This window comes from Lissotriton vulgaris, chromosome 9 (assembly GCF_964263255.1).
Source record: "Lissotriton vulgaris chromosome 9, aLisVul1.2, whole genome shotgun sequence".
Lineage (NCBI taxonomy): Eukaryota > Metazoa > Chordata > Amphibia > Caudata > Salamandridae > Lissotriton > Lissotriton vulgaris.
The window spans coordinates 263,343,694-263,370,059 of record NC_141697.1 but is presented as its reverse complement, the minus strand read 5'-3'; the positions used below and the strand labels follow the sequence as shown (position 1 = coordinate 263,370,059).

At 46.9% G+C, this 26,366-nt stretch overlaps 1 protein-coding gene across 4 annotated transcripts in view; it reads right to left on the bottom strand.

The window, feature by feature from the left end:
• Positions 1-26,366, bottom strand: part of FLVCR2 (FLVCR choline and putative heme transporter 2) — a 505,902-nt gene that overhangs the window by 382,405 nt on the left and 97,131 nt on the right. For all 4 annotated transcript variants that reach the window (XM_086937519.1, XM_086937521.1, XM_086937520.1 and 1 more), the window contains exon 3: positions 9,786-9,927. In XM_086937519.1, coding sequence (XP_086793645.1) covers positions 9,786-9,927 — 142 coding nt within the window. The remainder of the gene's footprint in view (positions 1-9,785; positions 9,928-26,366) is intronic.

The window sequence follows — 26,366 nt, the reverse complement described above, 5'->3', positions numbered from 1 at the left end:
GAAATTAATAAAGAGCTGTTTTCATCAATCATCGTCCGGGAGAAGGAAAGAACTCCCTGACAAATAACACGGGAGTGGATAGGATGTGGAGCAGTAGCCAGAGTTGTTGACTCAAGAGCTGGGGATCCTGGTCTGAGTCTTGGCAGCGCTGCGCAACACCCTGTGATTCTATGCAAATCATAATATCTCCGGGTGATAAATTGTTATATAAATATGCTGCAATAGTGAGAGGCAAAACTTAATGAAAATATAGTTCCACCAAAGCGGATGTTAACAGTATTTTGGCAGCGGAAAAGTAATGAGAAGCAGACGAGGAACAAGCATTGGTAAATGCAGGAAAATATCCTACAGCCAATGGAAATGGAGGAAAGGTAAGTGGCACGCACAGGTACCAATGAGAAGCCAGGAAAGAGAGGAGGCGGGATGTAAGCAGTTCGCAGGGACAATACACTCCCTCCTGAGCGCTGACCAACACAGGAGAGGCAGCACTGGAAAGAGACAAAAAACCCTTTTTCAGAGCGCTTCTCCCCTAGTGGATCCTTGTAGAGTCCACCCACTAGACCATTGAGTACTACTGTTTGGGGGGGGGGCAGCTCAGCCTGCCAGCATCAGTCTTTCAGGACCCCCAGGAGATGAAATCACGCTAGACACTAATGAAATAACAGTCCAAAACAAAGAAGCGGTGGGGTAAACCACCCAGGTACCCCAACCCCAACCCAGAACAGCCGCAACGGTCTTTGTCCCACGTGGGCAGATAGACACGGAGGGTTTCGCTCCAATCAGCCCATATTACTGGGCTCTTGGGGGGCAGAAATCCCACTAGGGATTTTTTTTTTAGGGAAAAAATATACCCAGACCTTGTGCCCATCTTCCAACCATATTTTAATTATATTTATTTTACCAACAATTGGTTTTTCGGGGACGCCCATAAACTATCTACACAAATGACTCAATGCAGAAGTTTTTCTAGGTTTCAGAAATGCATGGCTTTCCCTATTTACGCATCGGTTATATGCTTTTTACATAATACATTTCAAGTAGGTTGAAATAAAAATAAGAAACAGGCAAAATGAAAAAATCTATGTTAAAAACTCTTTTACAACAATGTGTGTTGCTGAAAGTGGGCAGGAAAAAAAAACCTTTTGTTATATCATTTAGAAAAAAGATATGCTTTCATGCACGTCATTTTTGTCCATTCAAAAAAATCCCACTTGCTATATTTGGATTATTCTCTTGGTTCCCTCCAATGGAATCCACAAAAAATGTTTATCTTTAGAAACCCCAAAATATGGGGGCGTGGCTAAGGAAGCCATCATGGCGGACGCGGCTTAACAGAGCTCCGTCCCGCCATTCTTTTATCCGCCACAATTATTCCTCCTCCCCCGCACGTGACAGTATCCTGGTGTGGAGTGGTGCAGCGGAAGGTGATCGGCGGATATGGCGCAACTTTGAGCCGCATCGGTGCATGGGAAGACGCTGCACCACGCTCGGAGCCTGAGCGGCCTACAAACCAAAGTGGCGCCGGGGACCTCGAGTTTGGAGACGTCCGAGGAGGAGAACGGCTTCGCCGGCGCTGATCTGACGGCGCTGAAGGGTCGCTAGTGCGTACGGCGGCGGACTCGAACAGATGCAGAACTGCCGCATACTGGAGTGTTGGATGTGCGTTGGCCAGAAGTGAGAGCGGGGAACAGAAGGGACACCCGGAGTCCGGGTCGCCTAATGTGCCGACAGCAGATACGGAGGTGCGCAGTGACCAGAGCAGGTGTGCAGACATGGACACCCCAGCGGCCAAGACGGACCACGAGAAGCGAACCCTCACAACACCAAGTAAGCCTCTGTTGGTGGCGAGGGACGGTTGAAGACGCCCTGGGTCGGGTCTCTGAAACGGCCATTTTGCGGACGAAACAGCAAGGGGGCAGCGGGAGGAATGGAAGCCCAGAGATAGACGGCGAACCGATAATGGCCAACCACTTGCCTGCTCCCGCAGCCACGGATGACTAAATTCGGACCCTGATGACCTGAGACTGAGGGACCTCTTGGTGAATAGATGCACGTTGCATTGCTGTGCATTGAGCCTGGCGGGAAGACGTTGAGGACAGACACTGTAGCCGTGGTTGGCGGACGTAGCCCAAAACTCCCTGCTGCCCACTACCTGAGCCTGTGGAACTGAGGGTGTGGGGACTCCCTGCAGAGGAAGGGAGCCCCCCCCTCTCCCCAGTGGCGAGAGGCAGGAGACGCGAAGGCCGCGGAAAGTGACCGGACGACTGCCCATCAATCACGGACCATGACCAGAGGCGGGAGTGGTGGCTGCACCTCGAAACAGGGGCCTATTCATAAATTCACTGGTCCAAGTGGAAACGCAGGAGCTTCGGGAGGACACCAGGCCCACGGGCCGGACAATGCGGCTCTCCTGGCGGCAATTAATCAATCTCGGGACATGTTAGATGCCAAAATTGGGGCCGTAGGGGCTGATGTTACCCTGCTGCGGCAGGACTTGCGAAATGTGGTGGCTCGCATTACAGAAGCAGAAACACGGATTACAGGAGTGGAGGACGATCTGGCGACCTTGAAGAAAAAGGTGACCAACATGGAGGGCATACAAAAGGGCCTGGCGCTCCGGGCTGAGGATGCCGAAGGGCGGGCTCGGCGCAACAACTTACGATTTGTCGGCTTTCCGGAAGATTGCGAAAAGGGCAACACTGAGGCCTTTCTCACCGAGTGGCTGGAGAGCTGGCTCCCGCCGGAGGCCCTCTCCCGCTGCTTTATCATCGAACGGGCCCACAGAGCACTGACCCAGAAGCCGCCGGTTGGTGAACGTCCACGGCCGGTAATAGCTAAGCTGCTCCACTATCATGACCGGGACACAATCCTGAAGCAAGCCCGATTGAAAGAGCCCCTCCAATGGAATAATCAGCGGATCATGATATTCCCAGACTACACAAGACTAGTGCAGCAACAGCGGCAGTCTTTCACGGCAGCTAAAGCCCGCCTGCGAGGCCTTAAGATCCAATATGCTCTACTTTATCCGGCTCGTCTACGGGTGGTATATCAATCCCGCACCCTGTTCTTTAACTCCCCTGAAGAGGTGTTCACATGGACAGATGAGACGGTGCGAATTAGACCACATACGCCGCCGGCTCGAGACTGACTCATCCTCCTCGGCAGTGCCGCCGCGGACACCCCGACGTTCGCGCAGCAGAAGTAACTGGAGATCTCGTTCATCTAAACGATCCCCAGCAAAGAAGTGGGACACAGAGGAGACTAACCCCCCAGACTCTCCGAAAGTGGATCCGTGAGGGGCGAGAGGACACAGGTTGCTTGTTTGATTTGTATATCACAATACAGGCTGAGCAACAGATATCCCAGGCCATGTCAAAGATGACTCATGCTTATGGTAACACGGACACTGGCGGATGAATGTAGATCCATAGACAAAGGATGCGGGTTGGGTGGGGAGGGATGGACTAAAAGGAGGACACATGCCTCAGACTTGGAGAGGCTTGCCTTTTAAGGGGACAGGTGGGACGTTTCGGGGTTGTTCATGGGGCTCAGTTGGCATAGATGATCTCAGGTCTCCCGTTGAGGGCTGGAGATGTTTTATACCGCAACAGGTACTTCAACGTTGCTGAGGTATGGGGAGGGGGGAGTTGGGGATGATTTTGGGGAATGTTGGTTGACATTGGGGGAAGGGGTTAGGGGGCTGGAGGAGGGACCGAGGGCTGAAGGGTGGGGGGGAGGGAGTTGTTTTGCACATGGATGTCTCGAACAATGCTATTGGGGTGCCCAGGCCCAATGTGCCCACTGCTGCAAAAGTTATTGCGTTTACGCTGGGATGGGGGCTGAAAATGCTGAAAGGACACCTACTAAAGCCTTGATGAAAGTGATGAGCTGGAATGTGCGGGGTATGCTTGACAAGATTAAGAGAGGTGCTGTGTTAAGGCTGGGCAAGAGAGAGAAAGTGGATGTCCTATTGTTACAGGAAACACACTTACTAGGCAACAAAGCGCTGGGCCTGCAGAGATACGGCTATGACCAGGTCTATCACGCGGGATTTGTGAGAGGATCTCGGGGGGTGGCGATCTTGATGCATCGCAGATTGTCATATACCCACACGAGACAGTGGACAGACCCACAGGGCCGTTATGCGTTCATACAAGGGATGGTGGGTTCAGAAACTATCATAATTGGGAGTGTATACGCCCCACCCCCACTACAGTGGGCTCTGATTGAGAAACTGTTTACAATATGGGCTGAAATTCCGGAGGGACTGGCGGTAGTTGGAGGGGACTGGAATGATGTCATGCACTGTCGAACTGATAGTCTTAGACTTAGGGGCAGCCCCATCGTAGATACCCCCACTAAACTGAATGATATGGCGCGAGGACTGGGTTGGGTGGACACATGAAGACATTTTCACACACACGAACGAGAATACTCCTATGTCTCAGCGGTTCATAACTCGTTCTCGAGACTTGATTATATTTTTGTCCCAACCACCGTTGTGAATAGGGTTGCTTCGGCATCTATCCTGCCGCGTGGCCTATTGGATCACTCCCTGGTAGTGATAGAAATCACCTTAGACAAGGGGAGACAGCCGTTTCGGTGGCGCCTCTCCACCTGTAACCTGCAGCAGGAAGCCTACCAACATCATATGGAAGTAGCTATTGCCCGCTATTGGGAAGACAATCTGGGCACCGTGTCAGATATACGGACAACCTGGGAGGCCCTGAAGCCCACACTTCGTGGGGTAGACATAGCCTGGTGTGCGGCAGCGCGCCGAAAAAAGAAGAAGAGCTAGTGAAGGCTGCAGCGACAGTGGAACTGCTGGAGACTCAGTGCGGGGTGGCGAGTAACCAGGAGGGAAGTAGGGCATCTACTATTGGCGCAGCAAACATATTCGTCCCTGCTGCTAGATGAGGCTCGGCAGGTCTGGCTGGCGGCAAGAAGTAGAATGTATCAATGGGGTGACAAATCTAGTACAATGCTCCATAGGCTCTGTCAGAATCTGTTCCAGACGCAGGAGCTGCCGGGTCTTAGAGATGAGACGGGGGCTTCCATTTCGGCCCCGAGGGAGCTGGCGAATAGCTTCGCTCGCTACCTTGCGGCCCAATATGCCCCACAAGATACCCTCCCGGCGCTAGAAGTTGGTAAATTTACAACTGATCTTCCACCCGGGCGCTTTAGGACGACGTGCGGGAATGTCTTGAAGCCCCGCTGTCGGCCGAGGAACTGAGTACGGCCCTGGGAGAGCTTAATACTGGCAAAGCCCCTGGGCCTAACGGCTTTCCGAGTGAATTTTTCAAACGTTATCACCGCCAACTAGGTCGACATTACAAAGCTGCCCTGGAAGCGGCAAGAGAGGAAGGTCTTCTGCCGGCGGACTGGAGGCATGCAGAAATAGTGGGGTTCTGCAAGCCTGGTCGACCCCCAGACCGCCATGAGTCATATCGACCGATTTCCCTATTAAATATAGAGGCTAAGATCCTGGCTAAGGCGCTTGCGAACAGATTACTCCCGCATATTGCAGACCTGATCCACCCAGATCAGGCTGGATTTATGCCCCGCAGAGCAACACGGCACAACATCAGACGCGCGCACGTAGCAGTAGAGGTGATGAGTAGGACTGGGGCTCAAGCGGCGTTGTTTCTGGCTGACATCGACAGAGCCTTTGATTCTCTGAGCTGGACATACCTATTCACACTCCTTCCGCATCTCAATCTGGGGCCGCACTTTATGTCCTACATTCGACTGTTATATACTGACCTGACGGCCTCAGTGAGAGTGGCGGGTGAGACGTCAGAGCCCTTTCCGATAGGGCGAGGCACCAGACAGGGGTGCCCCATTTCGCCGTACCTATTTGCTCTGGCTATGGAGCCGTTGGCTGCATGGGTCCGAATGGATGCGCAGCTGAAGGGGTTTGAGTGGGAGGCAGGACTCACAGACAGAATCGCACTATATGCGGATGATGTTCTGTTCTTCCTTACGAATGTAAATCGGTCCGGGCCACGGGTCCTAGAAATAATGAGAATTTTTGGCGAAGTGTCGGGGTTGTACCTTAACCCGCGGAAATCTACACTTTGGACGCTACATGACCACTTTGAGGTCGGGCCGTGGGCCTCAATACTGCAAAGGGCGGCCGGAGGAATTAAGTACCTGGGGGTGTTTTTGACGGCATCGCCGGCTATTGCTTGGAAGCGAAATTTGGTCCCGGTGTGGGATAGAGTTCAACAAGAGATGAAATGCTGGTCCCGTATGTCTCTCAATATCTATGGCAGATCCGCTATCTTTAAGATGGTCGCCCTCCCCCGCATGCTATACCAATTGCAGAATCACCCGTACCGGATCCCGTCGCAATGGTTCCGACAGGTCAACTCCGCTCTAAGCGAGTTTTTATGGGCCGGGGGAGCGTCGCGAGTGGCCCTACGAACCTGTTTTTTGTCCACATATTGTGGGGGATTGGCGACATCAGATATATTGTCATATTACCAAGCGTCACATCTGGTGGTCTTAAATGACTGGTGGTACGGTGACAGAGGGGACCCGGCATATGCCATGGAGAGATACCTGATGGAACCAGACACCCTACACACTATTCTATACTCGGCGCGGCGGAGGAAGGGACTGCCAAGGGCAACGCAGGTAGCCTTTCAGCTCTGGCGACAGTCATTGCGACGTATGGGATGGAGGGGGAAACTGACAAGGGAGACCCCACTCTGGCACAATGGGCAGCTCCCGGCACTGGAGTCGCTGAGGGGCTGCGGAGGCTGGGACACGATAGGTATTTCTACACTAGGCCATGTCCTGAGGGGAACCACACTTAAATCTTTTCAAGATCTTAGTGAAGAATTTGATATGCCCCGCACACAGTTCTTTAGATATCTGCAACTAAGACACGCCCTTACCCCTATCCTTGCGGGGATAGAAGCCTTGCCTGAATTCAGCCCAATAGAGGCAAAGGTGTTTATGGGGGACCTGGAAGAAAAGAAAATATCCCAGATATATCAGACACTAGTCACACATTGCTCTTCTGATCTGCAACCACTCCGGGATCGCTGGATGAGAGATGTGGGGAAGCTGGAGGAAGAGGACTGGCGGGAGGCTCTCGAGTCCCCCAGGGGAGCGGCTATAGCTGTACGCCTACGCTTAATACAGTTTAAATATTTACACCGGGCGTATTATACAAGAGAGAGACTGGGGAGGGCAGGATTGATTGAGTCTCCGGCGTGCTTGCGATGTGGCCATGAAAAAGGGGACCTTTTACATACGGTATGGGACTGTAGTGGCCTGGTGAGATTTTGAACTGGTGTGTGGGACTGCCTGTCAGAGGTGCTGGGATGGGACCTGCCTCGTACTTCGAAGCTGGGCTTATTGCACGTGCTGGATGGGGTGGGGGGTAACGTCTACAAAAGGCACCTGCTCCTGCTGGGCCTCACAATAGCCAAAAGAGATGTGGCACAGGTCTGGAAAGACCCCAGGGCACCCAAGGTGATTGGGTGGAAGAAAGGACTTAACTTCTGCATGGGACTAGAGCACCAGTATTCGAGGCTAGAGGCTGTCCCCGGAAACATTATAAAATTTGGAAAAGATGGGCGGACTACAGGGGCCTATGGCTGGAGCCTCCAGCACCAGCGGGTGGCATGGAGGGGCAGGAGTGATGGGCATATAAAGACACAGATGCATACAATGGTGTATATATGATTAACCCGAGCTTTATTGGAGAGACGTTGTGCAAGGGGAGGGAGGGGGAGGGTGGGGTTAGTGAAGTTGGGGAGAGGGGCGGGAGGTTGGAAGGGTCATTTTTCTGAACGTCAAAAGAATCGCTGATTATAATGTACTGCACTTGTTACAGCTCCTCCGGGGTACGGAATGCTGTGTCTCCTTTGCGATTTCTCAATAAAAAAAAGTTTTGAAAAAAAAACCCACCAAAATATGGGGGGAAAATTACACTAATTTGGCTGGGATGTTTTTTGTATAAAGCAAGTTAAGGCTTAAGAGTGAAGTGCCTCAAACATTAAAAAAGGGGCTCAGTACTGGTGCAAGGAAAGCCTCATAGCTAAGGGGTAAGGTGCCAGCAGCTCCTCAAACACATGGTATCTGAACTTGAAACCTCGTAGCACTAATTTTGAGTTTCCTGCCAGCCCCATTTGCTACTACATGGAGTGCTCTGTTGTCAATTGGTGAAATTCTGGAGATGTAGAAGATTACACAACCAGCTTTAATCTAGGATGAATCTTGGATGGATTTTCTGAAGGGTTCTTCTACCTGTGCTCAACAGGTCTGAGTACACGGCTAATTCTCCAGAAGCAAGGCCTTCTTTTGGAATGTTGGAGCTTCAGTGACCTCCTGCCTCACCTAAAAAGAGCACTTTCTCTTGTGTCTCAAGTATAAGATAATTGCAATTTTCACCCCGAGTGGGCTGGGTATGCTCAGACGTGAGTCCCAGGCTCTCCACACCACTGGAGTCAAGCTATCCAGGCTGAAGAAGGCTGATAGCCAGAAACCGGTCCTTGGATGCTTGATTCCCGTCTAGGAAAGACATGGCTTGGTAGTTCGGGCTGGACTGTTCCCATGAGGCACAGGGTCAAGGCTGATTTGCATATAGCCAGTGTCTGACCTAGGGTGGTGTGGAGTGCAAAAAAACGATGGATTTGGGCCCAGATCTTTGTACTGGGGTGAATGTAAGACATTGTTCTGCATTCTGTCCATCAACTGTGTTTTTTTCCAAGTATAAGATAGGCATGTTCAGAACATCTTTAGGGTTGTTCAGGTGTACGAGAGAGCAGAAAAATGCCTGTGCTTGGAGAAGCAGATCCCTGAATCACTCATGTCTCCTCTTTGTAATGGTGCCTTGTCCTGGGCACTTCATCTTATGGATGAAGCACTCAACATCAAGTCAAGCTTAGATTTCAAGTGAGGCCTGAAAGGCAATATACTGGCGGAGTTCGGTTTAATCTGCAGAATAAAAGTTGCTGCATCGTTGAGCAATTAACTCCCAATGGCCTCCATGTCTGTGAGCAGATTCAGCACAGGCTGAGGGAGAACTGCCTCTCCTCCTCAGAATCTGTAATAAAATATCTTGACAAATCTTACACACCTCAACAGAATGACTATCTGTAAGTGACACTACACCTACAGTATGGTCACCACTCCAGAACTTGTCCCACTGCACAAGGAAGATCCATCAAAAAGAGGCAGAGGGAGGATTACGGGTACAGTTGAGAGCAATGTACCACAATAATGCACGACAAAAGAAAAGCTTCGAAAGGGTGCAAGATGCCTAGACACATCATGTAAAGGCAAATAACGGCTTTCAAAACTAATACTTGTTCATGTAAATCAAAGCCAAATGTGTACGTCTAGTGCTGAGGTGTACTTGAGGACGAGGTCCATGAGGAGGCCCAGGAGTAGCCTGCTGTCTATAATGAGGCTTCTATCTCTACGGCTTTTCTGCATTCAATCTTTATAAAAAAAGAACATTAAAAAGCGTTTTTCAGCCCAGGTTCTTGCCTGAACCTACATTTTAGTTGACATTGGAGTAGGAAAAATACAAAAAAAATTATATGGCATTAGGTAAACATTAATTTAAAATATTTTTCTGAAAAGAGATAGCTCTCTTTGAAAAGAAGCATTCTAGGATCCTGCAAATAGGCGCTGATGTGTTTATCTTTATAAATATTAATGAAAATCCCATAATTGAGACTGTGGTGCCCCTTTGGCCACTCCTACCCATGAAACAAATGGCCCTCCTGTCCCTTTTGGGCACTTCAGCAAATTGATTCACTTACCTAATACCACCAGGACGAAAAGTAGCGAGGCCACGGCTGCGGTCCCATAGAACATGAGGCGAATGTGGTATGCCAGCTCATCTAGGTCATCGGAGTTAGGGACCAGAATAGGTGGTAAGAGAAAACCCAAGGCGATGCCAAGCTAGAGGGAAGAGAACAAGCAGGGAGTCAGTTAGGAATCCTCAATGTCAAGACATTGACTAGGTCTGCAGCGACTATAGACATGCATTCACCAGAGAGTGTGAAGAAACAGGCATTCATTCACAAGGTAGAAGGCACACACTCCATCATCAGAATTACTGAATATGAGCATAATACACCAATGAGTCACCATAGAGCTTGAACAGACTGACGTAGACTAGTGAATCATAGGGAATAAGCTTCCTTCCGGTTGGGTAAGTAGGACTCACACTTTCCACTTTAAAGTTACTCTTCAATCACATGAGGGGTCAGGCAAGACTTACAGAGTACCTTATCCCAATAATACTCGAAGGTAACTTTACATTCTAAGAGCAAACTCCACCAGTGTGAATAGGGATACCACCCATTGTTTCTTGATAAACCGAACAGTACACGCCCCTGAACCTATACAATAGTATGGCAATCTCAGCACTGCATCACTTTTCGACCTGCAATGCTTGACACTCAATGTACCAAACATGAGGCATGCAATGTTATACACACACTCAAATCACACAGAAGTATCACATATATGCATGCTCTCTAGTGATGCTGGCTACAACAGGGGACACGTAAGTCTCTGCACGCAGTTTTACATGATAATAGCCACAATTGGACCAGAAGCTCAAAATAGCCCTAGAAATCCTTTCAATCCCTCCTCCGCGCTCAAATCTCCCACACCGGTTTCACGTCACACCACACCGCACCCAAGGAAACTACAATTGCTCCCTATAAATAAGCGTGTTCAAGCTCCTTATCCACACATACAAAAGACTACAGGGGCAGCTCCTCCACTGCAGCGGAGGAGCCTTGTCCCACTTAACATCTCCCCCCCCAGTCCCCCAAGATCCAGAAATGAAAAATAAAATAGTAATTTATGACCATTTTATTTTTCATCCCACGTCAGAGCTAAGCGCCAGAACAGAGGCGGGCCGTTGCTGAGTGACAGCAGGAAGGAGGAGGTTGGCCTGGCTAATGCACTGTTTAACCCCTTACGTGCGGGGCGTATTCCCCACCTGTGCTGACTCCGCCTTGCGCGGGCGGAGTCATGACGGAACGGTTCCGTCATCAGCACAGCTCAACCAACGCTGATGACGGAACCGTTCTGTCATCAGCACGCAAGGGGTTAAAGTATGCATGTCTTTTTGGCCAGCCGTCTTGCAACACCAGCCACATATGCCCACTTTAAACCTCTCAACCCAGTTGTCTGAAGACGCCCCCCCCCCTGTAGATACTAGGTGCCACTGAAAGACTACACAGGTTCAGCCTATCTGAAGAGCTACGTGCTGTTCCACCAACTGCATGCAGTTCCAGACACTTCCGCTCAGCTGAAGTCTCACTAGCACACGTGTCACGCATTCGCAAAAACAGATCAGGAGGCTGTGCCTTCTCTTAGATCACTCCAATAGCATGGAACGAGCTGCGACACCACATTAGAGCATCCTCATTGCTTCTTACATTCAGGAAGAAGCTGAAAATCTGGCTATTCGTGTAAGGCCCTGGGGATTGCCCACACCTGCAAAGCACCAGGATACCCTTACGGGTGATAAAGCAAAATACAAAAATCCACATAACATATGGCCTTTAACAGCAGAGAAAGATGCTGGTGGCCCAAAGAGGTGTTGATATCTGCCTGTGGGCCAAACTCTGTGTACATCAGCTGATGTGACTGAACTCCCACCGGGCCTACTTACAAGCGTACATAGATCTACATATAGTGGAGTGGTGTGGCTCACTGGTTAGAGGCGGCAGACCCGGGAGCAGAGGACGGCCCGGGACCAGGGTTCAATTCCCGATGCGGCAGGGTTGTGGACCAGGGTCAGCGGACTCCATAATTCTCACCTCGGTGCCTACTCTAACCAGGGATCACACTCTGCAACCCTGGGCATTAGCTTGCCTCATCTCCACAACGGCCCCCCACATACGCCGGGGATGCCTGGTTTCACCTTGGAGATACCCAGTAGGGGCTATCTCACAGGGAAAGCCAGGACGGGTTCCCCAGCGGTCTATTCGCGCCAGGATACTCCGGTAGTAATTGAGCGCGGTATAAAACAGCATATAACATAACATAACATATACATGAATTAACAACGCATTGCAGACACTCAGTGGGCACATCAAATGTACATAGCCGGCTCCAACATTGTTCTTGGAAAGGTAGCCTAGTGTTATAAGTTCTCGTCTGAGTGCACCAGACACCCACTACTTCACTGGCTCGGAAACCAGCAAGGAAGCCTCAATCCTTAACTTGCATAATGCTAAAACATATGAGCACTGCTGCTGTATGTGGACAGGCAAGACACCAGCTTCAATACAAACTGGTGCTAATCAAACCCTCTTCACCTAAGGTTAATACACTGCATGTCCTTACTGCAAATCATTAATGCGGATGTTGACTGGGTGAATTAACAGTGTACCCAGAATGTCCTATTTATTGTAGTTTATCTGTGATAACAAATTACGTAACCCTTCTGTTAGGGTAAGAAAAGCTTACCCCAAAGGCGATTGCCAGACTTCGCAAAATTGTACTTCATGATTACACCTGGGTTGAGAACGCATGTGTCTTTAAGATTTGTTTCCATTTATTTAGAATACACACAGAGTGAGCTTTGGCTCCACCACGGAGAGAATTACTCCCTCTCCTTATGCTATGGACTATTCTGTGCATTATTCCACCGAGCAAGTACTTTCATTGGAATTAGGGACTATTTTACATTTGAAAAATGTGCTCAATTATCACACGGGCACATTTAATTATTTATCTCCTACGTGCACTGATCAGACAGTAGTCTGTTTTTGATCCTTATTTTATCTAGTGAATACAAAGCTTAAAAGACAGGCATGTGATAAACAGCATTTGTGCATGTCACCCATGTAAGCATTATTTGTGAGCGCCTACGTTTACAAGCAATGGCATATGAAAGCAGTACCTATTGGCCTTGCCAATGCTTATTATCTGTAAATGAGTTCATAGTCTATAAAATGACTTTGTATTCCAGTACAGTTTTTATGAAGGAATAGCATCATGGAAGCAAAACGCAGATTCCCCAAACGGAGGAGCAGGTCTACTAAACTGAATATTCAGGACCTGAAAGATCAAGGCCAAGAATGGAATGTAAGTAAATGAACCAGTGATGGGTTATAACCAAACAGAAAGGTTTATTTAAACTACAATATCAGGGTATGGTAGTATCCCTCAAGCAGGCTTCAAACAAAAATCAACATTTATTCGAACAAGCCTGAGCAGATGAAGTATTTCCAACTCCCCTTGTGCAATGTCTTTCTTGGCAATGCTACAGATTCCTGGCCCTTCTCTTTTCTGAGAAGGTTGGCCCTCTTCTGCAGCCCTTAAGGGCAAAAGACAATATTTAGGTATAAACGTGAAACTATGAAAATACCACTAAGGCTCTGAAACAAAAACCAAGGGAATTGTGTTTTCCCTCTCTATTGGCCACGATGAATCCGACATTACCAAGGATTGCGAACTCCTCTTCTCTAAACAGAAAGACAATCCGTGGCTATCCATCTCTGAAGGATGAGAGGCAGGAGTCATGTATCAAAGCAACACTATGAAAATACAAGTATGGCTCTGAAACAGAAACCCAGGAATAATGGTTTCTTTCTCTTTAGACATTACCAAAGATCCATCCTCGTCTTCCCTAGATAGAAAGACAATCCGCGCATAGCCACCTCCTAAGGATGAGGGACAGGATTCATTTATTAGAGAAAACCAACATTGAAGCAAAACCGAGGGGGACGTGTTTTCTATATCTTTGAGCTGCAACAATTATTTACACTACCAAATACTCCTGACCTGGTTTTCTTTATGGAAGACTTGCGGAAATCTCTGTACCTCCTAAGGTTGAAGGGACAAACTTTATTAACATGAAAATAAAAACACGGTTCTGTAACAAAAATCAAGAAAATGAGTATTCCCATCTCTCTGGGCCTCAGTGACTTATGACATTACCAGAGATTCCTGACCTGGTTTACTTTTGTGTAGACGACCAGTGGAAACCATTCTCTGCACCCCAGTTGAGGAGGTACAGGGCTCATGAAACTAACAATGTTGCTTTACAATTTCTCATTCCTAGAAGACATGTGTATTTTTACATGGCACAAGTCGAGGGGACACCCGGGTCCACGGCTTCCACCCACTATTTTCACATGGTGGACGCCGTCCACCCTGCAAGAAGCTGGGCCCCACTGACATAACTTGTCCCGGTGTAATTTCCAGGCACCGGGACGCATTCACCAGCGCCTGCACGTTGTCTACTTTCTTTCAGAGCAGCAAGGTGCAGGCAGACAGGGGGCTTTCGGATTTTAGACTCCAGCTGGGCCTATGACAAAAGCAGAATTTAAAAGGCAATCCATCCTCTGTGGAGAAGTGTGGCTCAATGATTAGGGCGGCAGACCCTGATGCAGAGGTCTAGCCCGGGACCAGGGTTCAATTCCCCGCCTCGGCGGGTCTTGGGCTCAAAATTCCACGGACCTGATAATTCTCGCCTCAGTGCCTATTCCAATCATGGAGTCCCACTCTGCAACTCTGGGCAATAGCTTGCTTAATCTCCACAACGGCCCCCACAATGCTAAGGATGCCTGGCCTCCACTTTGGGGGTGCCCAAGAGTGGACGCCTCACAGGGAAAGCCAGGATGGGTTCCACAGCAGTATTCGTACAAGTGCCTTCAGACCCTTGCGGGTGAGTAGTGCGCTATACAAGTATCAATTTACATTTTTTTTTACATTTTCCTCCTTTTGTTCAACTATCCTGGCTGGGCGCTATCGGAGCAGTCACACATAGATGCAAGAGAGGGGAAACAAAGGCTCGCAGCTTGTTATCACTTCACAAATACTTGAGGACCGTTTTTCACTTTCTTCAATCCCTGTATATAAGGGATATGCATGCACTGTAAGAACGTCAAATGTGCTGGTCTGTTACTATTTACACAAATAACATTTTAGTAGACCTGCGATACATGTGTAAGGTGTTAAGATCTGATGTCACTTCCTGTGAGGTCAAGGATTGTGATGCCACTTACTGTGAAGTCACGCCATGATGTCGGTTGTGATTTAATGCGTCATGAATGTCAGTTGCATACTGCCTAACTTGGTTAGTCTCCCCACTTCTTTTTTTAGGACTTGTGCCCTGTATTTATACTTGATCATTTTTACTTTCAAGAAAGGTATGTTCAATAAGCAAGTGCAAGTAGAATGTGTAAGTGGGAGGTCCCTATGTGGTTGTTCGTAGTAGGGATTTAGGTCTTGTGGCCCTATGCATGTGTCTTATCAACAACGCTTAAGTCATGTAGGTTTGGTTCTGACCAATTTCTTAACTAAATGTGTGTGCTATTGCTTGTACTGAACAGCCTGTTCTCCTCTTGGTGTTCTGGCGAGGAAGGTATGGGTGCTAGAAATAGGTCTAGTCATGTTGGTGTGTCTACAGAGGTCCTTATTTTTCATTGGTAGCTTTTCTAGATTTTTTATTTGAGAACTTGAATATCTGGTTTTACCCTACTTTGGTTGGACCAGATACATATTTCCTGTACACCCCATTTCACCGCCACCCATCTTGCATTTCACACATTGACTTATCTTACTACATTCTGGCAATAATAGTTTGTATTTTGGGGGCGTGCATTATAAAAAAAATGTTTTAAGTAATTTGCTAGGGTGAGAGCCTCAGCGGGTGTATGGCAAAAAAATAAAAATCAATAATAATCAAAAGAAGAGCCTTTTCAAAGCATATGTGACACCAAATCCGCAAGTCTTCTAACAAGAAATGGTGTTTGACCCCCATACCCAAGTGAGTGGTGATCACTGAATCATCACAAAAGATTTTAGGTTCTGCACCCATCAGCTACTGTAGAGGAACCCAGCACACAGGATTCAGCCTATTGCGATGGGTACACTGACGTGCAAGAAAAAGAGGTTTAATAATAAAAAATTTAAAAACACGGCTCTGAAAGAGCTAGGGTCCAACTCGCAACAAACGCATCACACTGCTACATTGAAAATATGAGACTGAACAGTAATTAAAGTTCCCAAACCAAGCCACAAAGTGGTGAGGGCTAAAGCTGTTCAGGGGACATCGATGTGGTGAGCAGAACCATTACATCAAACATTGGCCCACAGAGACAAATCATAGCAGTGTGCCTGAACATGTACCAACTAGTAGACATGTTATAACTCAAGGCAATAAACTGCATTTGCTAGCATTAACTTTGCATAATTGGTGAAGCAATACTACAGCACTAATGTTTTGTTAATGATTAGGCTTTCGTGACAAATGTATGCAAAAAATTGTGCTATTCGTTACGATGGGTCACCCCCCCATATTTTGTTAATCTCCTGTTCCTTCATCCCCAAGAACACAAGGTCCCTCCCTATTTCATGCATACAAGATATAAAGACTGACAGCTGACAAAACTAGAGTTAAAAAAAGTGTGTCTTAGTCCCTTATTGGGACTGGAGTATGACACAGCAAGGCACCCTGTCAAAGTGTTAAACCTCTACACAGTCATTCGGTGGGTGTTAGGGACTACCCTAGTACAGTGCATCTCCTTAAAAACATAAAAATCACACATCAGCTGAAAATATGTCCTGTAGAGACCACTTCTAGGATCCGGTTGTGTATGTTTAGATGGACGCTACTCCTGTAACTAAATAAGTATGCTGTTAGGATGCCCTGTTAAGTTATACACCTGCCTTACAAATGGGCACATAAAAGTATACAAAAAAGAGATGGATGGAATGCTTGAATTAATTTCAGCCACTGGTAATCACTCAGGCAGCACCCCAGTCTATTGTTACTTTTCAAACTAAGCCACCTTAGTATGGACCCAGCCTTATGCAAATCATTCTTCGCCCTGCTCCAATGGAATTAGTAGAGCCAGAACTGTCAGGCTAGGACCTCCTTGAAACAAACAACCAAGGACCAGTGTCTTAGTTAGGGCTCATAAGCCAGGTATAGTTTGCCTCCAGTGGCACAGTGGGCATGGGATCCATGTCTGGCCACACCCGTCCCACTTAGGGTAACACAGTAAAGTATACAAAAAGGTTATAGATGGAATGCTTGAATTGATCTCAACACTGGTAATCACTTGGGTCCACATCCCAATTCGGGCTGGAATGTTCCTACTGATTTGGACTGATTTGCCTATGGCGGGGTCCAAACTGAGGTAATAACATTGGACTGGAACGAGGCCTGAGTGATTACCAGTGGCTGAGATTAATTCAAGCATTACATCCATCACGTTCCGTATACTTTAGTGGGTCACCCTGAGTTTAGCAACTCAGTTATTAGGCAGTCTGAAATATAAGCTTTTGCAACTTTCAATGCGGAAGATAACCAAATGGGTAAACAATGGTTTATTTATTTATTTATTTATTACATTTGTATAGCGCATTATCACCGATTGGTCTCTAAGCGCTTGTACTTGAGAAACTGATCATTACAGAAAACAGGCAACCGAGTTATATCAAACCCCACGCTTCTCGGAAGAGCACCGTTTTTAACATTCGCCTAAAAGGCAATAGATTTGGTTCCTTCCTTAAGCCTGATGGTAACTTATTCCAGGCTGCCGGCAGGGTAGTTGAGAAAGCACGTCCACCGAGGGTGGTCATGCAGTAGCGCGGGCTAACCAAAAGAGTGTCCTCAGACGAGCGCAGGGTCCTTCTGGGGATGTACTGCACCAGTCTGGCTTTAATGTAGCTAGGCGCATTACCATAGACCGCCTTATGTGCGATGCACAGACCTTTGAATAAAATCCTCTGCCTAATGGGAAGCCAATGTAATTGGCATAAAAGAGGAGAGGCATGCGTGCTTCTAGATTTTCCAAAGATCAGTCTAGCTGCATCATTCATCACTATTTGCAGTCTCGAGAGTTGTTGCTGGGGGAGCCCAACATAGAGGGCGTTCCCATAGTCCAAGCGTCCTAAGATCATTGCGGACACCACCGTCCTTAAGGTAGAAAAAGACAGCATTGGAGAGATTTTCCGGAGTTGCCTTAGGAGGCCAACGCATGTGCCTACCACCGACGACACTTGGTTTTTCATAGATAGATTACCATCAATGTGGATGCCCAGGCTTTTCACCAGCCTCGCTGGTGTCGGGGTCCTACCCAACTCCTGAGGCCAGAGGAGATCGTTCCAGGGGTTGCCAGAGATGGTAATGGTCTTCTCTGGGTTGATCTTCAAGGAGTTGGAGGACATCCAATTACTCGTGAATTTTAAGATGTTATGTAGCCTAGCTTGGGCTCCAGGTGAATCCTCAATTTGTATGATAATCTGTGTGTCGTCAGCATAGTTGTAAATTTGACACTATCTGATTTAGAGCAGAGATCAGTGGCTGTAAGTATATATTAAAAAGGAGCGGTGAAAGGGCAGATCCCTGCGGCACTCCACATGTTATAGCCGCTGGTGTAGAGACCAAATCTGACAGCTGGACCCTCTGCGATCTTCCCTGCAGGAATGAAGTTAACCAGCCCAGCGTGGTCCCCCCGATGCCCAGATCTCTCATGCGTTTCAACAGTAGGTTGTAACTCACCGTGTCGAACGCGGCTGAGAGATCTAAGAGCACCAGGGCCCCGGGGATCTTTTTGTCAGCTCTACATCTTAGTTCGTCCAGGATGGATACCATCACCAGCTCCGTGCTATGATGTTTTCGAAAGCCGGCCTGATTTCGTTCTAACAGAGCGTTGGTCTCCAGATGTTTTGAGAGGTGTATCAAAACATGCTGCTCAATCATTTTGGCTAAGAAAGGTAATTGAGAGATGGGCCTATAGTTTTTTTAGATTTTTAACGTCGGCCCCCGGTTTCTTGAGAAGCGGGATCAACCTAGCCTCTTCGAAAGAAGTTGGAACCTGTCCCATCTCTAGGGATCTATTGAAGAGGGTAAGTACATCCTCTTCAAATCCTGACATCGCGAGCTTAAAAACACTGGGTGGGCAGGGGTCTGCCTGAGAACCCGAGTTTACTCTCTCTGCCAGACTGGCCAGCCTCTCCTTGGTAATCAAGGGTAATGTGTTTATAAAGTGGTGTACCTCTGGGGAATCCTGCGTAATATGTAATGGACAATCAAAAATTGGCGTTCGGGATATTTCACCCTGGAGGTCTTCAATTTTTCTTATAAAGAAATCCTGGAAGTTCTGGCAGTCTTCCTGGGAGAACTCTGGTTTCTGCTCTTTGATGTTTCTCAATTCCTTGAATACTTTGAAAATTTCTTTCAGCGGGACCCGAGCTGTCGCTATTCTGTTATCAAAGAACTCTGCTTTGCGAGCTAATATAGTCTTTTTGTAGTGTGCAAGCTCCTGCACATATAGGTTCCGGTTATTGGTATTATAGTCCCTCCTCCAGGCTCTCTCCACCTTTCGGAGCGCCTGTTTCTTAGCTCTTAGAGTTTCGTCAAACCAGGGAGCCCCCATCCCTCTATCCACCCATTTCACCTTTTTTGCTGGAGCAACAGCATCAATGGCATTCTTCAATTTATCAAGTAATTTTTGACTGCCAGCCTCAACATTCTCATTGGCTATATTTAACTCGGCTGAGTTTAATAGGTGTCCAACCAACTCTTCCTTATTGATGTTATTCCATCTTCTTACCATTTTCCACACAGTTGGTTAATCTTCCTCTGACCTGTGATTAGATAGTGATCCGACCAGGCACACAGTGCAGTAGTGATATGGTCTTGCAAGGGATCTGTGATCCATACCAGATCTAATGTATGACCTTTGTCATGGGTGGGGCCGGTCACTATTTGACACATACCTAAGGTCGTTAAAGCCTCTTCAAGGTAAAGAGCTTGCCCTACCTTTGGGGAAAGTTCCCAATGGAAGTTAAAGTCTCCCATTATCATCAAGTTCTCATACTGGGACCTGAGGTCATGCACGACCTCCCAAAAGTGATCCAGAAAGGTTGGTTCAGCCCAGGGAGGACGATATAACAATAAGATGACCCAACAAGTGGTGCCCCTCTCAAATTTCACTCCCAGAGCCTCTGCTTCACCAAGATTTTCCGCACATACTCTTTCAGTCTTCCAGCAGCTATTATATAGGAAAGCTACCCCCCTCCTCTCTTAGTACCCATACGATTGAGGCAAATGGACTTAAAATTCGAGGTGAGAGAGGCCACCAGATCAGGTGTTGAGGATTCCATAGCCACGTTTCTGTGACCCCAAGGATATCAACGCCACCGTCCTGTAATAGCGAGAAAATAGCTAAATTATGCCTCTGTAGGGAGCGAGTATTTAGCAGACCGTACTTCAAGGTAGTGTCCGTCGACCGAATATTTATTCCCTCCTTCGACCGTGGGGACTGGAGTAGCCCTTCCTGTCGTAATAAAGCTATACAATCCTGAGTGGGCTGAACATCAGCCCTATTAAACTGTAATAACGAGGTTCTACAGTACCTAGTAAAATGGCCAGGGGTTGTGGCCCCTGGCCCCGGCTGGTCGTGGACGGGCGTAGATGGGCTCGCCTCTGGCGAGCCTCCGGCGCGCCCACAGCGCGCCCGCTGCGCATCAACGCTGCACGCTGGCATGTGGCTGGTTAAAATAGACGTCGTACAATAGCCGCCTGACAGCTAGAAGGCTGCCCCAAGATGGCGCCCAAGGAACGTCCCCACTATCCCCAAGATGGCGGTAATGTTCGTGGCTGTGGCGAGAGACCCGCTAAACAGCGGTGAGGGAACAATTTATAGTGCAGGTAAGCGGGCATACACATAAAAAATGTACTGTGAGAAAAGCAGTATCCCACCTATTAAAATTAATCCTAAAAATTGAATGCCTTTGAAAAGCGCGCTGCAAGCTGAAATAAAGCGCTGATGACCTCTAATTTAAATACTTCTCTGCGAAGCCTTCTCCTGAGCGGTTCGGTTTCGTTATGTACAAGGTTTGTGAAGTTTGAGAAGGGATAGGAACACTCATAGCAAACAAAAGTGATGGAAGCCTGATTTGGTGGCAGCATTTATACGAGATATGAAGGAGAGTATGATATCAACTAGAACTTCAAGGCTGCAAGCTGGGGACTCAAGTTGTAGAGGAGATTCAAGAGACTCAGGCCAAGCAAAAAGCAGATGTGTGAGACTTGGCCATCACCGAGAGAAGGAGCTTGGTTTTATTGCCATTAAAACACAGCCAATTTTCCTGTATCCATTGGTGAAAACTGGAGAGGCGAAGAGCATGGCATGTTTCCCAGAAAGACCGCCCAACTTGAGGTTGAGTTATGTGGCACCAGTGTGGGTGGTAACCTAGGTCATAATATTCAACAATCTTTTTGTGAGGAAACACGTAGATGTTGAAAAGAGTTGGGCATAATACTGCGGCTTGAGGGACCCCACAGCTGATGGCGGTCCAATTAAACGAGAAAGATCCTAGTTTTACCTGATGGGGGATTAGATAAGAAAGGTGCCAACCAGGTGAGCACCAATCTGCTAATGCTGGTAAAACATTTCAATTTTTTAGAAAGATACAGTAGTCAGTGGCAAAAAACTCAGACCCTATTTAGTAATGTTTTGTAACATAATTTCAGTTCACCTGCGGGTCTGAAGCCAGACTGGAAGTCACTTAGGCGGTCTTTTATTTCAAGGTAGGTTGAGATAAGGCAAACAATTGAACAAGATATCAGGGTATTCTCTTGGAATAAAAGTGATTACAGCATGTTTCAAAGAACAGGAAATGGATCCATTGGTGAAGAGGGGCAGAGATGTACATTTGGTGATGAGTGTTTTATTTTAATTTTAATTGATGTCATACAAAACAGAAAGCTCAGACATCAGAGGTTATAAACTGTTATGAATGAAGAGCATAACACGTTAGCAGAGTTCTATCAGTGGTAAATGTGAACACTGATACGGCTGCTCCTCGCAGCAGATCTTACAGTGAAAAAGTGTCTCTCTGCTCCCCGCACGAATGGTTTCACCATCTGGATTCATTTTCAAAGGAACAAAAGGCCTCACATAAACTTAATTTGGATCACCCACACAGAAAACCTTCCTCGACCTCCAAATAATGATGAAATCTCCTTTGATTTTATTTGGACCACTCACCCTCAAAAACAACTCACTCTCCACCTCCTTGGACGCTCAGAAGCTTGAGATTTGTAGCTAGCACCAAAGGGTCAGGCAGCCTCTGATCTGCAAACACTCGATTGTTAACAGACACCTAGTGATAACACAGTCTGTACTGCTAAATTGGAAAACACTAATGTGTTCAGAGGGTTTTGGCAACCTATATGCTGAGTTTTTGGATGATTCGTGCATCTTATTCATAAATTCTCCTTCAATTTGCATTTTCCTTTGTTCACAAGACAAAGTAAGTACTACCCTCCTAATATGCATTCTGTATCTCACAGCACCAATCAAGAAGCCTGCAGTATAGTTTTTACTGTAATATACTGCTTGCTGGAGCACAAGCCCTAGACTTTTATTACAGGCACCGCAGTAAACCAATTTGGGCCGTTTCTGCTCTAAGTGGGATTAGGAGATGTGAATTGACAAGGTAGCTTTGTTTTTCGGGGACACACTTACTTAGCCAGTTATAACATGACAGATCATGCCAGCAGAAAAGTACCTGGAATGTGGGACAGACCTCAGGAATCTGTAATGTAATGTATGTAATGTATAGGCATTTATATAGCGCACTACTTACCAGGAGGGTCCCAAGGCGCTTCGACCGCTGCGAAACCCTTCCTGGCTTCCCTGAGAGATGGTCCCTTAATGGGTATCTCCAGGGTGAGACCAGGCATCCCCGGCGGTCTGGTGGGGCCGTTAGTGAAGTTGAGGCAAGCTAATGCCCAGAGTTGCCGAGTGTGATCGCTGATCAGAGTGGGCACCGAGGCGAGAGAATTATCGAGTCCGCTGACCCTGGTCCAGAAACCTGCCGCGCCGGGAATCGAACCCTGGTCCCGGGCCGTCCTCTGCTCTCGGGTCTGCCGCCTCTAACCAATGAGCCACACTACTTCACTTGGAAAACAAGGAATTGTGCTATCATTTTCCATTTCCAGGGGCAAGTCTTGTAAAGGGAAAGAAATTTGTGTCTTGAAATTACAGTCGCACTACTACTACGTAATACTTCAATTGGGTTTACCTGCCCAAGATTTATTGCGGGGCCCGGGCAGGGGCGTAACACAGGCCCCCGCAGACCCTGGGGTGCGGGGGGCCTCTAGCTCAAAGGGCCCCCCTTGGCACTGCACTCTGGCCTAAGAGCTCCTGATTGAGCCCGGAGGGGGCCCCTCTAAGTACTGTGCAGGGAGGCCCCCTCACTTTTCGTTCCTCAATCTTGAAACAGCAGACCCTCTAGAACAGGGCAGGTACTATGCATGTTGATTGTCTAGGCTGGATCATGTTTCTGTACAAGGCAGAACTTAAATAATAAATACGCTTTAAGATGTACTATTTCCTTGAAAATATGCCGTAACTCGCTCCTCATCACATTATGGAACTGCAAGCGCATATTGTACTTCAGTTAAGAAATAAACATGGGCGTTTTTGCTTGCATTGTACAAAGATGTCCGTGGACAACATAGGATGTACTGGTCCCGTTTCTCACTCATGGATGCCTGCGACAGCTGCGTACAAATGTGGAAATCACTTTTTTTGCAACTCTTCAATGTTTTGAGAAAAAAGTGGTTACATTGTAAAATTTAGGGCACCCCCTTTCAACTAGGTTGGCTAATACTCGTGCAGTTAAGGAGCTAATACTCATTCAGCTAATTTTCGTTTGTCGGCTGAAGTTGACTGAAGTTAGTGTCTCCAAACAAATTGTGTGATAAATAAACACCAAGTAAATAGCAAGCATGCAAGCGTATGCTTCAGCAGAAGGAATGTCACCCGACAAATCAAATTCAATCAAAAGTTGCATGCCATAAGAAATACCACCTGGTTTAAACACTGCCAATGATAAAACTACCCATCGATAGTGCCCTTCCATAGAAACTCTGCTAAGGTACCAACGAGGTATGTTAGCATAAACTCCATAAAAACCCTATCCTGGCGCAAATGCTTCAGCATATGGTCAATTTTATTAGGATGCCCTCCCCACCCAAAAAAAAAACATCAACATTCCAACATGGCTGACGTATGGGTCTTTACTTTGTCATGGAAACGGCTCAGAGTACCAGGGCTGCTACTCCCGGTGCTGGTCCAATTGATCAATTGTGCTGGAATTTTAGACTCCAATGTTCACTGGTGGATCAAGGCTGAAATTAAGAGCATGCCCACTAAAGAACGGGATTGGACAGCGGAAGATGATCTTTGACAGATCCTCCTCCACTGATAATATTTTAATCCACCAAGAACCAAAGACTTATGCCAACCTTGCTATGCCCACCTTAACAAAGAAAAGAATCAACAACTACAGCAAAGTTATTTGCCAAACTGAATAAAAATGGTTTCACAAACTGAGTACTCATCTGGGACCTCATGAATGTGAAGAGGAATCAACGCAGTTAAGAAATTTTCTTAAGGTTATATTCCAATTACTTTAGAAGAATTTAAAGTAAACATAGAAAACAAAGATGAAAGCATTTCTTACCATATCCTAAAATGCTACCCAATGTTTTTTGGGAGAGACTCACCAATATCATTTCGCAAGGAGTAACCAATCAGTCCCTAAATCCAGAATAAAATCTGCATCCATGTGCCCATTCATCAAGAGTAACGCTGTTATTGCCAGCAACCCTTCCCCATCTGCCATCTTGCCAAACTCCTTCATGTACACCATCAGATCATATTCATGCACAAAGCTGGAAAGAGCTAACCACTGCTCTATTTCTCCCTCCATCACCTTCTCCTTCACCGTGCAAGCTTCACAAACTTCGCCTACTGACTGATAATTCTTGGTGACGCTACAGTTGAAGCAATGCTAGAAACACATTTCTATTCCACAAGCATAGCAACTACGAATTCAAAGTCTCATGTGAAATAGTCAATATCAGTATGTCGGACTATGAGCTCTGTCTGGGGTGTCTTATCCACAGCTCTCAACTCAAAGCCTTCCATCAGCAGAAGTACAACTAAACTTCTTGAACAGTGGTTCTGAACTCTGTGACTTCCTTAGACCCCCAGTTAATCACTATGGGAAGCCGGGGAACTGGCTTAAGCAATTTGGTTTATTTGAACATACGATATTCTGTTTGAAGCATTTGTACTGCTCCCACACATCAATCAGAGGAAACCTATGTAATTTTTTTGCCTCCAATCGCAAATCCTTTCACATTTACTCAACATATTAAAATGTTTAATTTTATATTTTGCTTATTTATTTACATACACTTTAATAACTTGTTAATCTTGTTTTAGTTTCTAAGAAGACGCAGACCCCCTGAGCAGGTGACACGGAACCCTGGGAGGGGGTGCAGAACACAGATTAGGAACCACTGTTGTAGTGATTTACTGCAACTATTCTTCTGAAAATTCCGACATGTTGGAAAACCAATGAACCACCATTCTTTTGATCTAGTCATGGAAAATTAACTATTGACTTGGTAACTTATAAGATTTTGTTGTTGAAATGCATCTGTAAAGCGCTCTGATACCCTACACAGGGTCATGTTCGCGCTATAGAAAACACTAAATAAATAAATAAATCTGTAAGGAACATCAACATCAAATTCGGAAGCAAGATGCAGATAATGGCTTCTCGTAAACAAACCTGAATTCTATCTGGAACTAGAAATCAACATGACGGCTCTCCCACTGTGAACTGCATCCTTTTCCTTCATCTGATCTAATCGCAACTCTGCAAACTAACTTCAGCTGGGGAGAGCTGCCTGTGAGGGGCCACCATATAGTTAAATGGACAACTGCGAACCGGGGTGCATGTAGCACAGATAGAGGACTGTATAGCGCAGCTTCAGAATTTTTTTTCCACCTTCCAGAAATACTAAATAGGAATGTGGATAGCTACATTGAAGCACACTCCCAGAAGCCTTCAACAAAGCTCACTCCATCCAGGGTTAGTCAGATTGTGTTGATTGTCTGTCTGCCCCTGTACATGTGTGATTTTTAGAGAGTACACAATCTTGTGATCTCAGATCACATCCAAGGCAAACCATGCCTCAAAGGGAATCGCATGTTCTAAAGTGACATCCGAGGTTTGCTTTTCTTTGTGATTGATAAGCAGTCCTAAAATACAATGACCGGTTCGAAGAGTCATACTTGCACTGAGTAAAGTCACACATACATACTTAAATGACTGTGTGGTACATTACTGTACATAATGTGTAACTAAGTGGCACAATGTATCCCCCAGCAACTCAGCAGCCAGATTTAGAGGTATAGACACAACAAGTGCATAGGTCTGTACATCAATAATGGGGGCACTTTCGATAAGGAGTGACCGATCGACCATTACTAATAGTGTAAGAAGCTAGTACATGCGAGGATACACGAGTGGGATGGGGACAC